Source organism: Panthera leo, chromosome A2 (assembly GCF_018350215.1).
Source record: "Panthera leo isolate Ple1 chromosome A2, P.leo_Ple1_pat1.1, whole genome shotgun sequence".
Classification (NCBI taxonomy): Eukaryota; Metazoa; Chordata; class Mammalia; order Carnivora; family Felidae; genus Panthera; species Panthera leo.
In genome coordinates this window covers 122,677,164-122,694,784 of record NC_056680.1, presented here as the reverse complement: position 1 = coordinate 122,694,784, position 17,621 = coordinate 122,677,164, and the positions used below count along the sequence as shown (strand labels likewise).

The following is a 17,621-nucleotide window of genomic DNA, read 5'->3' as shown; positions in this document are numbered from 1 at the left end:
AATGATGGTGAGGATGAGAGCAGAGAAGCCTCCATCCCAATCTTATTTGGAAGCATCCAGAGATGAAGTCAAAGGAAGGTTTTCCTTACTATAACAATTCATGGCATTTCTCATTCTTAATCTGCTGCGAAGGAAAAAACATTCCTGTTTTCCTTTTATACATTCATATTACACTCACAGCACTAGTCTGTGTGGGAGTTTTCCAACACCACCAAGAAATTCTCCTATTCTCAGAGGACACCAAGTAAATGTCTTATAAATTTAATTCAGACACTGCCTACCTGGAGTCAGCATCAGAACCCCCAGGTTAAGGGTTCAGTCTCACAAGACTGCTCCCTTCCACACGCTTTAGATGCCACTCACAAGTTGAGGTTGCTACTAACCCATCGGCTGTGAAGCGGAGGTTCCCCCAACACCCTCCTCCGGTTTGGTTAATTTGCTAGAGCAGTTCTTAGCACTCAGGAATACACTGCCTTTACTCGATTACTGATTTATCATGAAAGGTTATAACTCAGGAGCAGCTAGATGGAACAGATACATAGGGTAAGGTGTATGGAAAGGGGCATGGAGCTTCCATGTCCTCTCCAGGTACACCCCACCTCCATGTGTTAAACCTTGAAGCTCTCTGAACTCCATTATTGGGGGGTTTTATAGAAACTTCATAACATAGGCATGATTGCTTAATCAATGGCCATTGGTGATTAATTCAGTCTCCCTAGAGGTAAGGCTGAAAGTTCCAATTCTCTAATCACAGAATCCATTCCCCTGGCAACCAGTCCTCATCTTTAGGAGCTTTGTCACCTCTGTTAACATAAACAGTTTGGTTGAAAGGGGCTTGTTATGACTAACAAAAGAAACTTTTCACCTTTATAGTTTTGGACCTATTTCAGGAACTAGGAACAAAACTAAACATTATAAGAAAAGATGCTCCTATAACCTTTATATAGGAAATTACAAGTCTTATTATAAGCCATAATATAACATCCACCACAGTTGTTTTCTTTCACATCTTAAGAGAAGGGCCAAAGAAAAAGCATTTCACTTTTCCCTTGGTCAATTCTCCCTAACCCCTGTAACCTCCGATATTCACCCTGTTCTGAAGGATCTTTATTTTTTCTTAATGTTTTATTTATTTTTGAGAGAGAGCGAGCAAGCGAGCACACGTGGGGGAGGGGCAGAGAGAGAGGGAGACACAGAATCCAAAGCAGGCTCCAGGCTCTGAGCTGTCAGCACAGAGCCTGACACGGGGCTCAAACTCACAAACCATGAGATCATGACCTGAGCTGAAGTCAGACACTTAACTGACTGAGCCACCCAGGTGCCCCTGTTCTGAAGGATCTTTAAAGTTGGTGCATAAGAAGAGGGTCAGAATAAAGAAAACATTAAATCATTAAGTGTTTCTATACTTTGCAGCCGTTCTGAAGTATTAAAATGAATCCTTCCCTGGAGATTTACAACATTAATGTACAGATCTGAGCTAAAATCTTTATGTATCACCCCTTATAGAAGAGGTACAAATCCCTTTAAGAGCTTGAGATGCTCTTTGAGTACACAGACACCCAGCCTCAGAATTTGCTTCCTCTTTCTCAGGCTTCTGGGTCTCTCTCAGTTCAGCCCCTGGCCAGAAATAAGGAGGGCCTCCTCAGTCCATGCAGCTGAGCACAGGCAGGGTACGTTTTCCACTGGTGATTCCTGGTCTGCAAACCAGATGATGAAAGCTTATCCTTACTAAAATCCATGATTAAAAACCCTATAGCTCTGTTTCCCATTAACTTGGTATATATGTCAGGGCGTGGCTCAAATGTTGCCTTGTAGCTTGACATTTCCCCTCACAAACTCCTTAGAATTATCTGCCTCCACATGGATGTTCCTAGCATCAACAACCAAGCGCGTATACATTTAATATCTGCACACACTCAACCCGATCCCTGCCTCAGAGAGAGTGTGAGGTCATTGTCCTTGTTACTACCTCCCACAGCCTCATGGTATTTTGCTTTGGGGAGGAGAGTGTTGTCAAAACCTAGGGAAGTATGGTATGTAAATTTTACCACAAATAAGGATAAATAAGCAATGTGGGGGGAAATTTTTAGGGAAAACTGGATTCACAATATATCTATGCCTAAATCAAATTGTACTGAAGCTCTGAATTTAAAGTGTTACTGGAGTCTTCTGTTTTCCAGTGATAAACATGGTGCTAGACTGATTACTGGATTCAGCTAAACATGTACTGATAGTCATATACAGGTGAGCACATGGACTCTGGGCTGTGTGCCCTTGCACAATTTATTTAACCCAGGAACAGTTATTAATACAGGAGATACACTGCTGGCCCAGAACAGTGGCTGCAACTCAGTGAAAGAATGCCGAATGTCACAAGGTCTGGATGATTGTCCCAATTCAGCTGCTTACTGCTTAGTGTTCAGTTGTTGGAATCAATGAGGGAAAATGTTGGAATTGATACTGAAAAAACTGAGGGTCAGAGTCCCTGGCCTGCCCTTTTCTTATGTGATTTTATCAAGATAGTTTAATAACTATAATAAGGCATATTTTATGAGCCTCACAGGACATGACGATAGACTTGGCTGAATGCTGATGTACCACCTGCATGGGGAAAAGGCAGTGATCCCTGAAGCCAGATATGGAAGAGGAGTCTCTGAGTCTCATGGCTTTAGAAACTACTCGACAATGAAAAAGAATGAAATCTTGCCATTCGTAACAACGTGGATGGAACTGAAGGCTGTTATGCTAAGTGAAATAAGTCCATCAGAAAAAGATACATGTTTTCACTCATATGTGGAATTTGAGAAACTTGACGGAAGACCGTAGGGGAAAGGAAGGAAAAATAAGTTACAGAGAGGGAAGCAAACCATAAGAGATTCTTAAATACAGAGAACTGAGGGATCATGGGGGTGGGAGGTTGGGGTGGGGCAGGGAGAATGGGAGGTGGGCATTGAGGAAGGCACTTGTTGGGATGAGCACTGGGTATTGTATGTAAGTGATAAATCACGGGAATCTACTCCTGAAGCCAAGACTACATTGTATATTAGCTAACTTGACAATAAATTATTTTTAAAAAGAAAGGCAGTAAACCCAGCTGGGGATGCTGTCTGGGAAGTCCACTGTCAGGTTGATGCCCACCTCCACTTAGAAGCAGCTGGCAAATCCTTACAAAGCTACAGATCTACACAAAGATGTGAAGTCTGGCTTGGGATGGCAAGGTTTCCAAGGTTTCTTGGTCTTTGTGATGCGAGTGCTCTAGTCTTGACCTGCCTCATGAGACTGCTGAGAGCAACTTGCTTTCAATAGAAGGAGCCACCACTGCAAAGTGCCTTTTACACGTGCTGTGACATATTCACCCATGAGGAAATGGAAGCTCTGAAGGGTTAAATAACTTGTCCCAAAGTACACAGCAGTGAGAATGAGTCCATTCAAACCAAATTTTTTTTTACCTGTATTAAAGAACAAAAATTCATCCTAGTAAATTTGAAAATCTAATTTGTTTTATTAATTGATTCATGAATCCAGCAGCATCTCATCTAGCAAGTAGAGAGGTGCTCCAAAGAGTTGTACAAAACGGAACATTTCTATAAGTAGGGTGGTGAATGAAGTTATTAGCAAAAGAAAAGAAACAATTGTTCCAGGCAAAGTCACTTTGCCTTAGTTGGAAGAACAGGGAGTTTTATCCTGCAAATTACCTCATCTTTCTCTTGGGGGGTAGGAGGGCCCATATGACAGATTAGTTTATTGGTACTGATCAGAAAATTACTGCTGAAGGTGAAGACTACATTTATGGGTGAGGTTGAAACTGTAACTAGAGTCTGTATTAAGGCCCAGTTTGGTGACCTGGCCTAACTGGCTCCATTTTGGGCCTGTGGTTTTCTTTTTAACACCTCCAAAGGCCACTCACACTGATCTTGAACTAAAAAATGTTCTACCTGCAATGTGGGGGTTTTCTACTCAAAAACAAACCTCTCCATCAAGACAGTTGCACAGTTATACAGAGAATCAAGTAACAAAAATAATACAATTTAGTTATGAGTTTGATGTTCTTTACTCAAGGGAAATAAATCCATGGATTGAGTACCGTGCCTCATTCTTCCTAGGGATTTTGGGCAAAAGCAAGTTTTCTATGCCCTTAGTTCTCTCTTCTGATACTTAGCACCATGCCTGGCATAATTGTTGACTGGCTACTTTTGCAAGGAGTAAGTTTTTAACTTGAACCTTCAATATTGCCTGATAACTTTAGTTTCACCTATTTTACCCGTTCTTTTTTGTTAGGAGGAAAATACCAAGTTGAATAGAGCTAGAGTCAAGACTTAATTCGTGGGAAAAAATTACAGAAATAACACTAAAACTTTAAAACAAAAATGCTGCCTATATAACTCTATAGCAGAAGGGAGCTGCTAATAGCATATTTTTGGCCCTTTTTTCTTTCATATCGCAAATTACCTTTGTATTTTCCTTCAGAGGCTAATTTTTCCTTGGTTTATGCCAGCATAGGTATAAGGACAATGCCATTAATTTCATTTTTCTTTTGTAATGAAAAACGTTGAGTTGATATATTTGCATATAAATAAATGTAATGAAAACTAAAGGTCCCTCCCTCAGGTACTCTTCCAGAGGTATGCTATTCATAACAAGGCATATCTGTGTTTATATGTATGTACATATAGTCTCCTTTTCACCATATATACACATAAAAGCACACCAAATACTTTACCCTACTCATTTTTTTTATTAACTTAAACTGTTTGCAGTATTGTCCTACATTCCTTTTGGGATAGTTGATATCTATTTGACTATTAGATAAATGATTTACCATTTTAACATTTATTAATGTTTTCCTGGTGCTAAAAGTAAGACATTTTCACTATACAAAATTCAGAAAATTAATCATCTCTGAACCCACTACCTGTGTGCAGCAGTTTGGGACTCCCACATTTCCAAACTTTTAGGGTCAAAACACAATTTTGATTGATTGATTGATTGCATAAGCTGCGGGGAGAGGGCAGAGGGAGAGAGAGACTCTTAAGCAGGCTCCATGCTCAGTGCAGAGCTCAACATGGGGCTTGATACCACTGCCCAGGGATCATGACCTGAGCTAAAATCAAGAGTCAGACACTCAACTGACTAAGCCACTCAGACGCCTCTCAAATCACAACTTTAAACAGCCTATTGCCCAGATGCCCTCTCAAAATATTATTTATAGAGTCATTGACAAGACCTAAGATGTTCAGTTGTCCCACATGATTTTCCAGTTGCTGCTTTTTTGTAGAGGGAAGGGGGTGTGTCCAGTGTGTTTGATAGCCAGTTGTGTGACAGTACTTAAAAATCAACGTGATTATACCTAAAAATAATAATATTATATGCCAATTGTATCTCAATCTAAAAAATAATTGTTTAAATGAACACAAGCATTTGGTGCTGATTTTCCAGATTTGGAATCCAGAACCCTTTTGGGGCACTTTGGCAGAGTGATAGGAAGTGAAAATGAATTGGGGGCATAGACATGATGCGTATGTACCCTTAGGACCCTTGGGAGTCTGTGAGCTCCAAGGGAACGTACATTCCCACACATCATACATCTGCTTGCTCTAGCAGCATTCAGTAAAGCATGTCGTCCAGGCACCATGCAGGGGTCCTACACCCCGAGTCCAGTGAGGTCAGTATGGGCACAGCGGGCTGTCGGAACTGAGGAATGGATGGCTCACTCTGCAGGCAGGGTGAGTGGGCAGGATTTGAACTGAGAGCTGCAGGGATATGGGAAAGGAAGCCTCTAGGACAGATCACCATCGCCTCCATCCCCTGCAACAGGCCCTTCCCTCCAGTTTTGTTCCTGCCCCCCTGCACTGCCTCCATCCAGGTTAGAAGAGATTCCTCAGCCTTCCCCACATGAGCCTCCATGCTGAGTAAGTGGAAGTTATGGTAGGTAAATAACCTGACAACCGTGACAGTCTGGAAGCATGATTAGCTCTTGGGTCTTCCCACACATTTCGCCTGCAATCTCTTGCTTTCACTTCTTCGAAAATAAATTCATTGTGCTCAGACACCAAGTTAGTTACCATTTCAGTGAATTTTAGTTCTAGATCTCTGCAGGATGTGGTGTAGCATCAGTTTACTTATATAAGATCTCTGACTGCTGGGCATATTTTACTAACTGCTTTAGATCTAATGTAGTTTTAAGGTTTTACTAAAGATATTCTTTTCATTTTGACCTCTAGTTGCTTTTTGCTCATTAAAACGTATTGTGTTCCTGTTAACATGATTGACGGCAGTTTTTCTTTTCCTTTCTAGTTATGAAAAACCTCCTCCTGGGCTTATCAAGGTCAGTGTGAAGTTTGTACCTTTGGTTATTCTCTCAGACATATTTGACTCAGTGCTCAGACTCAGTAACTTGTTATGAAAAACGGTTATATAAGGTTTGGAACATCTTTTTTCATAACCCTGCTTCTCCCTGCAGATGCCAGTCAGTCCATACACTTTGGGCTTTGTGTCTCCAGCCTGTGTCTTTGTAGCAATGTAATCAACCGTGTGACTGTTCCCTAAGAAACGGTGGCAGGCCCACGTGTTCCTCAGCGATCGGTCCCCTTCTCTGTCTCCTGCTGTGGCTGCATCTTCTCACCGCTCTGCTCCATCTCTGACTCACTCGCTGCTGCTTTCCTGAGCATCATCAGAGACTACTGTCTCTGAGGAGACTGGAAGCTCCTCTAGTCCAGCCCCTGGTGCGAGACTTAGAGGACTCGTTAGAGGCCAGAGCAACTTTCTGCTTGCTCCCTTTCAATGAAAAGATTTTTAGAAAACCTTCTTTCATTATAAATTTAATATTCACATGAACTGAAAAAAATCAGAAGGTAAAAAAATATAACACCTGAATTGTGTACTGAAGTTATTTGGTGATGAGAGCACATGTCAAATACAGCATGTATGAGATTGTAAGACATGACAAGTGATCTCCATGGTATAATAATTTTTTTTAATTTTAACAGGTTATTTTTATTATTTCAGGAAATCTTTTTTAATTCTCTACTTTGTCTCATTCCACAAGGCTTTTAAGTTAGCAGAAAAGTTTGTAATCTTAGAATCTAATTTTTGTGATCTAGAGTCAGAATTTGGAGCTCAAAGCATTCCTATGTGAACAATAACTAGTACTATTTCTCTAAGAATAGCTATATCATTTTCATGATATAATTCTTCTGGTATGTTTATTTCTGGTTTTTCTGTCGGGTATAATTTGTCTTTCTTTCTAGTACTGGAGAGGGTAACAGGATGACGTGGGCATTTCCAGCCCATGTGAAAGCCAGCAGTGCTGTGTTCTGAAGCAGGTAGGAGAGAATTCCAGTGCTCTTTTGCCACGTCGTGTACATGTTGTTTCCTTTTTTAGGAAGATGAGACTAAGCCGGAAGACTGTATACCAGATGTACCAGGCAACGAACATGCCAGGGAATTTCTGGCTCACGCACCAACTAAAGGACTTTGGATGCCACTTGGGAAAGAAGTCAAAGTTATGCAGTGTGAGTATGGGAGAGTTTCAGGTAACACTCCTCAGCACACACAAGTTATATGTTACGACTTACAAAGCGTGTTTACTTTTTTTTTTTTTCCCCCTCACTGAGCCCTGTTTAGCCAAGGCATGATCTCCGTTTCATAGTTAAGGAAGCCGAGCTGCGTATGTTAGTGAGTGTCTGAGTTAAGAGGCAGAGCATGGCTTTGACTCCAGGGCTTCTGACTCCTAAGGGCAGTGGTTGCCCACAGGACCGGAGCTGCCTTTGGAGTACACTCCTTGGTAATATTCAAGTAACAGAAAGGATATTCCGTTGTAGAAATGTCACAAGGGACAAGGGATGCATTGGAGGGCAGGTCCCTTTGGGTCTTGCCTCAGTGATTTGCCCCCGTCTCCCCCCAATCAGTGGTGTTAAGGTTTCATCCATGTGACCTGAGAGGAGCTACGGCCACAAGGGGGGGGTCCAGAGCAGGAGTGCTGTGTGTGCACGCCCCCACCCCACCAGAGCCGCAACACCTTCATCCAGCTTAAGTGGTATTTGGTATTTGAAGAAAAGGTACTGCTGCCGTTTAAAGACGTTTGCTTGTACAAAGATTCTTCATGTACATAATTAAAAATAGCAGTTCCTAGGGGCGCCTGGGTGGCTCAGTTTGTTAAGCGTCCAACTTCAGCTCAGGTCATGATGGTCCGTGAGTTCAAGCTCTGTGTCGGGCTCTGTGCTGACAGCTCAGAGCCTGGAGCCTGCTTCGGATTCTGGGTCTCCCTCTCTCTCTGACCCTCCCCCGTTCATGCTCTGTCTCTCTCTGTTTCAAAAATAAATAAACATTAAAAAAAAATTTTTTTAAACACTTAAAAAAATAAAAATAGAGAAAACTGTTTGAATACAACAAATATCTTTAAAAAAAAAAAAAAATAGCAATTCCTAGTTTCTTGCCCCATTCACCTCACCCTAAAGGTAACCTTGTAAACCTCTTTTAAGATTATTTGGGGGGGGCGCCTGGCTGGCTTAGTCAAAGGAGCATGTGACTATTGATCTCAGGGTTGTGAGTTTGAGATCCACATGGGGTGTAGATTACTTAAATAAAATTTAAATATTTTCAAGTTTATCTCTATGTATCTAAATTATGTGATTATATTCCTGCCTTTTGATTTTTCAGGTTTCTTCATTATCTGTTAACTTCTTACTACAGAAGAATTTTGTTTTGTTTTGAGAGAGAGGGCGCAAGTGAGTGAGGGGGCAGAAGAGAGAGGGAGAGAAAGTGGGGCTCACCCAAAGTGGGGCTAGAGCTCACCTGATGAGCTTCCTAGATTGATTTTCTAATTTCTGATCTTTCCTGTCCTATTTTTTTTTCTGCTTTCTAGACTATTTCATCAACATATCTTCCAGTCCTTCAGTTAAGATTTTTATTTCAATTCCAAAAGCTGTGATTTTCTTCTATGATTTTTTTAATTCTGTTGTTGCAATATGTTCTCTAAGGATATTAATTTTTTCTTCTCATTATGTTTTTATTTCTTCCAAATTGGTCTTTTTTTTTTTTTTTTTTTTTTTTTTGCATCCTTGTCTTTCATTCATGAAGAGGCTCTCAGGTGACTTAAACAGAAATTTATTGTCTCACAGTTCTGGAGGCTATCAGTCTGAAATCCAGGTGTAAGAAGTGTTGATTCCTTCTGAAGGCTGTGAGGGAAGGATCTGTCCCAGGCCTAGGGATCTAAAGATCCTATCTCGCAATGAGGTCATATTCTGAAGTACAAGCGGTTAGAACATTCAAAATAATGGGGGGACAGGGTGGAGGGAGCAATACCGTTCAAGCCATAACACACTATTAAAACAAAATCACACTTTGCTTTTAGCACAGGATTGCTTAGTAACTACTTGGCTCATTTGTGTTTGTTTGTTTACATTTTATTTTATATTTAAGAGAGAGAGACAGAGCATGAGCAGGGGAGGGGCAGAGAGACAGAGACAGAATCTGAAGCAGGCTCCAGACTCCAAGCTATCAGCACAGAGCCTGACTCGGAGCTCAAACTCATGAGCAGTGGGATCATGACCTGAGCCGAAGTCAGACGCTTAACCGACTGAGCCACCCAGGCGCCCCTACTTGGCTCATTTCTAAAACCCAAGATTAAAGAAAGGATCCTTGAGGAAGCAATTGTTTTCTCTCAGTTTTCTGGTATCTTACATGGTTCATCCACTAATTGCATTAGCTTTGGAAATTGGAATCTAATGAAAAATATCTTTAGTATGATCTACTGATACTTTATCTTAATTAGGTAAAACTGCTTTATCTTACAGAAATATATCCCTTTTCTTTCTTTTAGGTTGGCGTTGTAAACGGTATGGTCACCGAACAGGCGACAAAGAATGCCCTTTCTTTATCAAAGGCAACCAAAAGTTAGAACAGTTCAGAGTAGTAAGTAAAACTCTTGAGTTTCAATTTACATTTACCAGAGATGGGGAATGTCAAGTGACTCAGGCAGTTACCAGTGACTGGAGGTTAACATAAAATATATTCCCAGAGGCTTTTGGCCAAAATATGTAGTGTTAACTACATCTCTGTTAAACTGAATTTGTGTGATAGATTAGTTCATTAACAAAAACTTAGCTTTTGTTAAAGCGTTATTTGCTTATGCCTTGGGAACACTGATTTCTTTTTCCAAAAGACACTGTTAATATATTCAGTCACCTTTTACATATTATATTTAAAAAATCTTGTTTCATAACTAAAATCATCATTCTAGTTTCCCAGTCTTTGTCTAAAGATTAAATATCTTTCTATTATAAAGTAGAAGTGTGTTTATAAATGATATATCCTCTTTACATAACAGTAAAATAAATCTGTCGTTTCCCCACTTTATTTTACACTCACCTCCAACGATTAATTAACCAGTCAGTTTCAGTCAGTTCAGCTGTGCTGTTATCAGATAGATTGGGATTATCTCCATATATCAAACTAGGGTCCACAAACATTTGCCAGGGATTTTAAGACATTTAAAAATTGTGCTTTCATTTAAAAAATTTGAAGAAAATATTCTGGATAAATCAACACTACCTAGAATGACAATTTTTACAATTACTATAACAGATAAATTGGTCATAACTCTCAAAAAATGAACAAATTCATTTATTTTTAATTCAGAAACCCAAATTCTAAGGATAGATCCTAAGGGTATAACAAAAATCAATATATACAAATTTTTATTAATGTATAAGGGATTATTTAGAATTATTTATATGACTGAAAAATAGACTAAAGAAAAATAGGAAACAACTGCAGTGGCCAGCACATCAATATAAGTACTGTAACATAGAAGTCATATAGCTTTTAAGAATCATGTTTTAGAAATATGTGTAGTATCATAGGAATATGCTCATGAAGACATAAGTGAGAAAGAGGTGCCTGGCTGGCTCAGTTGGAAGAGTGTGCAACTCTTGATCTTAGAGTTGTAGGTTTGAGTCCCACGTTGGGTGTAAAGATTACTTAAAAATAAAATCTTAGTGAAAAAGAGAATAGAGTTGTATATATAATATGATTATAATTTTTTGTAAATTATGAATGATGACTGGAACAACCACATTAAAATGTTAGCAGTGGATATCTCTGGATGGTACAAATATAGACATTTTTAGCTGCTTTTTTATCTTAAATATGTAAAACTTTTACTAGATATTTTTAAAGATATTTGACATACCACAAAGTTCAGTCTATGTGTAGTCATATTCTAAGCAAGTACTTTTTAATTACACAAATGTTACAAGAATACATTTGCTTTAACTAAATTGACATTTTACATTAGGGCTTTTCACAATTGATTTTTCAAAAGCAATATTGCATCTCTACAGAGAGAATATGCATTAAGTAGCTTGATAAGTATACTTCTACAGTTCTTTTTGGGCATATACATATGTTTTTGTGCACCTATAAATGAATCATTCTTACGTATCGTTTTCCAACTTATTTTAGTATCTCTTGATCATCTGTCCTCATAGAATTACCTCAATACTTCTAACCTTGAGTAATATTTAATAATGAATCTTCCATGGTTTATATCCTTAAAAAGGCTATTCAGATTATATTTTATCAAATTGGATTTGTATAATTGAAAAATCTTTTTGTAACGTCCACAAGTTTGAAGTGATGGTGACCCTTAAGAAGGATTAGAAAATTTTAAATATAAAATTACACCAAACAGGAAAAAAAGAACTGGTTTCAGTGAAATATGAATTTAATTTTACTTTAACAGTCCACAAAGCCCTAATCCAACCTTACCCTTCTCTAATCCTCAAGGCACATGAAGATCCTATGTATGATATCATACGAGAGAATAAAAGACATGAAAAGGACATAAGGTGAGGTGGTCCTGGTGATAACAATACCCTCTTACATAAAGTTGGAAACACCCATTTTGGTATTAGATGAGTGGTTTGGTAAATATGGTACTTTAATATAGTTGTGATATATGTGGAAGGCAGGAGAAATCACTGGAAAGGCCAGTGTGTGGGGGATGAGCAGGCCAGCCTTGTTCTACCTGGGTTGGCTTAAAGCAGTGGGCCTGGCCCAGCCTGCTCATACCACTGATAGTTGATGTTGGCAACCAACCATAGCTTAGTTTATCTTCTCCAGTGTCTTTAAGGGTCTGAGCTATTGTGAAAAATGATCCTTAGACATGAACAAAGGTAGGGTGAAGAAACGGGAGAGTTTGTTTTTCCCAAAACTGGTGACGCCGAGTAATAATTGTTTTGAGGAGGTAGATTACTTGAGCAGTTGGGGGCGGTGAGTAAGGAAAGTAGGCATCTGTTAGAAGTTCTGTGGTAAGGACTCGAGAAACATGCAGAAATATTTAGGACAATGAAAAGAACACAGAATGGCTCATATACTGGTTACAGTCCTGTCAAACAGGCATGGACGTGGACAAGAATGGGGAAGACATGCACAAATAAGTACCGTCTTTCACAAGGTGGTTAATTCATGACATTTTTTACCCTCACTGCTGCTCTCACATCATTTTTATCTACAATTTTTTTTAAATATGGTTCTTTGGTCAAACTTCTGTTTAGGATACAGCAGTTAAAACAGTTACTGGAGGATTCCACCTCCGATGAAGATGGGAGCAGCTCCAGCTCCTCAGAATGTAAAGAGAAACACAAGAAAAAGAAGAAGAAAGAAAAACATAAGAAAAGGAAAAAAGAAAAGAAGAAGAAGAAAAAACGAAAGCATAAGTCTTCCAAGTCGAATGAGAGTTCAGACTCGGACTGACAAGGACTTGACCTATTCCATGTTCTCCTCTCAAAAATCAGACACCGTGGCCCCAGACCAGAGGGTGTGGAATCGGGGAGGACTTGGAGACCCCAAGAGAGCAGGGCATTCGGTGTCACGCGTGTGAATTCCCACCTGCCTTCCAGCGAAGACGTGACCCCCGGAGGGTGAGTTGTGTCTTCCCTGGTGCTGGCTCTGGACAGCGGCTGATTTCAGGCAGGAAAGCGTGTTCATTGTCTTCCTCCCACTGATCCCTGCAGTTTGTGATTCCTTCCAGCTGCCTCTGCCAGGGGGGTTAGACTGAGAGAATGAGTCTCTGAGGAAGCTCCAGGTGCTGCTGCAGCCTTCCCCCTCCCCCTGGGAATGTTCCCAGAATTCCCAGAGACTCCAGCGTGGCTTTTCTCTGTTGTCGAGGGTAATAAAAGCTCATTATTTATTTTTTAAATGTAGTAACTTTTTATTTCTTAATAATGCATGCATGTGCTCCAAGTTTAAAAGGTACATAAGGTTTTTAATCATGGAAATTCTTCCTTCTTTTCTCCCCCAGCTACCCATTTCCCTTCCCCAAAGGGTACAGTTTTACAAGGTGCTTGTTTAGTCTTCCAGAAGTATTTTATATATCACAAATATAGGGCATTTTTTTTTTACACAAATGACATACACACTCATCTGCACATTGGTTTTTTGTTAAAGTATAAAACAGATTATTTTAATCTGTTTAATCTCTTTTGGCATTGCTGCACCAAAAGGTGTGTGTATAATCATCGGAGATGGTTTGTTAATTGATGAGGAAGGATTCCTTGTAACAGCAATGAAAAATCTTGCATGGCTACATTGTATTTCACGTGTTTAAATCTTACTGAGTCCCAAGATTTTTCCCAGAGTCATTGAATCAGAAAATTTTTAAGAATATAGGGGAATTCTTATATGGGGTCAGCTACTCATATCCCAAAATACATCCCACACTTCCTTCATCTTCCTGTTGGTTAAGCACAACCTATCTGTGCTCCTCTATCTTTGTGCCATAGCAAAAGCAGCTCAGCCCATCATGGTGGTGCCTGCAGCCAAGGGAGAGTAAATCTTGTTTTTTACTGAGCCATATGGAGATAGAGCTTGCTCACAGGCATCCCTCCCTCTTCAGCAGGGGCTGTTGCGGTTTTCAGGGCCCCAGTAACTCTTCTCCCATTTCTGAGTCTTTCCCTGGAGGTTGAGAACAGCCAATCCAGTCCCAGAATGGACCCATTTCCTACTCATCAGTAAATGCCCCCAATCTTGGCCTTGGAATAGTAGTACCTCAGTAACACATTGGTCCAGATTAGAATCAGCCAGCTAAGGCTTGTTATTTCTGAAAATTCTAAGGCCAGTTAATTCAGGCATCCTTTACATTTATCCTTGGCATCCTAGGTCAGCATGCAGAACATAGGCCATTTGTCCTCTCCCATATATCTCAGTGTTTCCTACCAGTCTCATACTCTTCTTCTAGGAATTTCTTACTGTCCCTCTGGAATCCTATTCACGATAAAAGCACTCTTTTTTTTTTTTAATTTTTTTTAACGTTTATTTATTTTTGAGACATAAAAAGACAGAGCATGAACGGGGGAGGGTCAAAGAGAGAGGGAGACACAGAATCTGTAACAGGCTCCAGGCTCTGAGCAGTCAGCACAGAGCCCAATGCGGGGCTTGAATTCACGGACCGCGAGATCATGACCTGAGCCAAAGTCGGACGCTTAACCGACTGAGCCACCCAGGCGCCCCTAAAAACACTCTTAATATGAAAGACTACATCAATGATTCTCAAGCCTTGGGGCATCAATACCTACTGCAGTGCTTGTAAAACACAGATTCCTGTGCTCCCAGACTTCCAGAGTTTCTAATTCAGTAGGTTTGTGGTTAACCTGGGAATTTTCCTAATAAGACCCCTAATGATGCTAACACTGTTGGTCTGAGAACCACACTTGGGGAACCACTGCTCTGTATCTTTAACCTCTTAATGAAACCTTCCTCCACTTCTTGCTATAACTGGAAGTCTGGCCATCTCCTACAACCCTTGCAAGGTAACTACCATCCCTACTCCTTCACTCTGGTTTTGTCTGTCTTTTGTTTCTGGCCTAGATCCCAGAGTCCATCACTTAAGCCTGTCATCTCCCTTGACCTGTGGTCCTTTTGCCCAGCTTTCTCAGAAAGACCACAAACCTCTTCTGCATCTATACCCAGACTACTAGAGAAAAATCACACAGCTCTGTAGATTGGTACCCCCACAAATTCATCATCTCCAAACTCAACTGAGCCCATAAAGCTGACCAGCAAGCAAAAATGTATTATTAGTCACCTACTCAAACCTTAATTTTCAAGCATCTACCTTCAAATGGAGCATTTTCCACTCATCCAGGAAAGCATTACAAGCCCTCAGACCTCCCTTCACCAAGACATCCTACAAATTCATCATAATAGTTGTGGCAGACAAAATTCTAAAATGGTCCCAACATTTCTCCCCACTGATCTCCGTGACTGTTAATATGATGAATTCTACTTTCATGATTAGATTATTTTACAAGCACAAGGAAAGGGACATTATCTGTGTGTTCCTAAACAAATAACAGCCAGAGTTTCTCTGGCTGGTAGTAATATAGGAACTCAGATTCCATTCCTTCGTACCATTGCTGATTTAAAGATGACAGGACTACAGTGGGCTATAAGGTGAGGAATGCAGTAGACACTAATTAGAGGCCCCTGACCAACACCAGCAAGGAGATGGGGAACTCTGTCCTACAGCCAAAGGAAAGAATCTTCACCCAGAGTCTCCAACCCTGCTGACCTCTTGATTTTGGTTCTGTGGGACACTAAGCAGAAAACCCAGTGGAGTCTCCTCAGACTTATGATCTACAGAACTGTAAGATAATACATGTTTGAAGCCATTAAGTTTGTGGTAATTTGTTATCCAGCAATAGAAAATGAATACAGTGGTTTAAACAAGTTTCTCTTCTTGTCAGGCCAGCTTCCACCTGTGCTCTGGACCCCAACTCAGCCAGCAGTAGAGGGCAGTGATTAAGAGCATTGGCTCTCGATCCAGACTGCCTGGTTTTGAATCCCAGCTGTACCATATGTGAGCTATCCGACTATGCAAGTTGCCTGATCTCTCTGTGCTACCATTTCCTTGACAGATAATATATACCTCACAGAATCATCAAGAATTTACAACAGTTTGGAATATTTCAGTTGCTTAATGAATGTTAGTTGCTCCTGCTGCTACTTATGCTACAATCATTATCTGTTCCTGCTCCCTCTGGGATCTTCCTCCTTTCCCATCACTCTTGTCTTCAGACTCTTTCTTCCTTTCAACTGCTCTGTTGCCACCATCATTTAAAAGCTGTTTTAAAATTATAAAAGCAGGGGCGTCTGGCTGGCTCAGCCAGTAGAGCATGTGACTCTTGATGCCAGGGTCTTGAGCTCAAGCCCCATGTTGGGCATGGAGTCTACTTAAAAAAATTTTTTTAATAAAATAAAATTATAAAAGTAATATATGTTCATAAAAAGTTCCCAATTCAGAGCCATTAGAGAGTAATAAGTGAAAGGAGGGTCTACCTACTTAAAATAGTTTGGTAGAGCCTTCAAGATCTTTTTAAAAATACACTACCAAACACCATCATACAGTTTTTTTTTTTTAATTAGTTTTATATAACTGAGTAACACTATGAACACCATTCTATGACCTCATCTCACTATATCCTGGCAGTCTTACTGCTTACTACAAGCTTTAAGTGGCCACAAAATTCCTGGTTGGAATGTGTGCCACATAACCATTTAACCATTCTTCTTTGTGCAGTACAGTTGTTTCCTATTTATCTTCTGTGATATGGTGATTTATGAGAATTATGTATTTGGTCATTGTGGAGGAAGAATGTTCTCTGCCCTTCAAGGTCCTTCTAGCTGGACTAAGAATCAGATTGACATGAGACAGATTAACAAGAGAAGATCAAATATAGTTTCCTATGTATGAAATTCCAAAGACAGTGAAGCAATATAAATGAGCTTAGGAGAGGGGTAGGAGGCTGAGCAAAACATTAGCAGGGAGGTGAGAGATGTTTAGAAAACAGAGGTGATCCTATTATACAAATAAATATCTTAGAAAAAGAAGAATCTCTGTTAATAGTTCTCTTCCTGGTATAGGCAGGCAGTTGAGGAGGAGATAAAGAGCTTTTCCTGAATCTTCTGGGTTTTGATTGCTTTTAACTTAATGTTCATGTCAAAGTGGCTCATCTTGGGGTAGCCTGGCCTTGGCCCCTACATGGTCATTCAGATGACCAAAATATATTTCTCATGTACATTTGGCCTTCATCCACAGTTTCTGGCTCATATCTCTCTAAAACACTTGGAATTTCATGAGTGATAAGAGCAATAAGGGTTTTGTTTTTTGTTTTTTGTTTTAACATTTGGTCTCCTGTCCCCAGTTCCTGAAATCACTTCAGAACCATAAAGGCAAAAACGGGTGTTTTGTTACTCATAATAAGCCCCTTTCCACCATCATTAGACTTATGTTAATGAGGTGAATTTTGGAAAGGACCTAAAGATGAGGACTGGTTGCCAGGGGAACCAACCATGAATAGCAAAGGAACTTTCTGCCCCACCTCCTGATTTCAGGGGAGGGTAAAAATGTCCAGAGGTTGAATTAATCACCAGTGGCCAATGATTTAATCAATCATGTCCATGTAATACGGAGTTTCTCATATGGTTTGGAGAGCTTCCAGGTGGGTCAACACATGGAAGTCCTGTTAGAGAGGCACACCTGCATAGGGCATAGAAGCTCCTCACCCCTTCCCACATACTTTGCCCTAAGCATCTGTTCCATCTGGCTGTTCCTGACTTAC

General features: G+C 40.1%; 1 protein-coding gene across 3 annotated transcripts in view; it reads left to right on the top strand.

Moving 5' to 3' along the window:
* RP9 (RP9 pre-mRNA splicing factor) overlaps positions 1–17,621 on the top strand; it is a 196,191-nt gene that overhangs the window by 6,024 nt on the left and 172,546 nt on the right. For 2 of the 3 annotated variants that reach the window (XM_042921730.1, XM_042921745.1), the window contains exons 2-6: positions 6,295–6,325; positions 7,382–7,511; positions 9,821–9,912; positions 11,788–11,849; positions 12,558–13,201. In XM_042921730.1, coding sequence (XP_042777664.1) covers positions 6,295–6,325; positions 7,382–7,511; positions 9,821–9,912; positions 11,788–11,849; positions 12,558–12,756 — 514 coding nt within the window. In that variant the 3' untranslated portion in view covers positions 12,757–13,201. Of the gene's footprint in view, positions 1–6,294; positions 6,326–7,381; positions 7,512–9,820; positions 9,913–11,787; positions 11,850–12,557; positions 13,202–17,621 lie in introns of those variants that run through there. The other variant, XR_006197697.1, reaches the window with a different exon arrangement.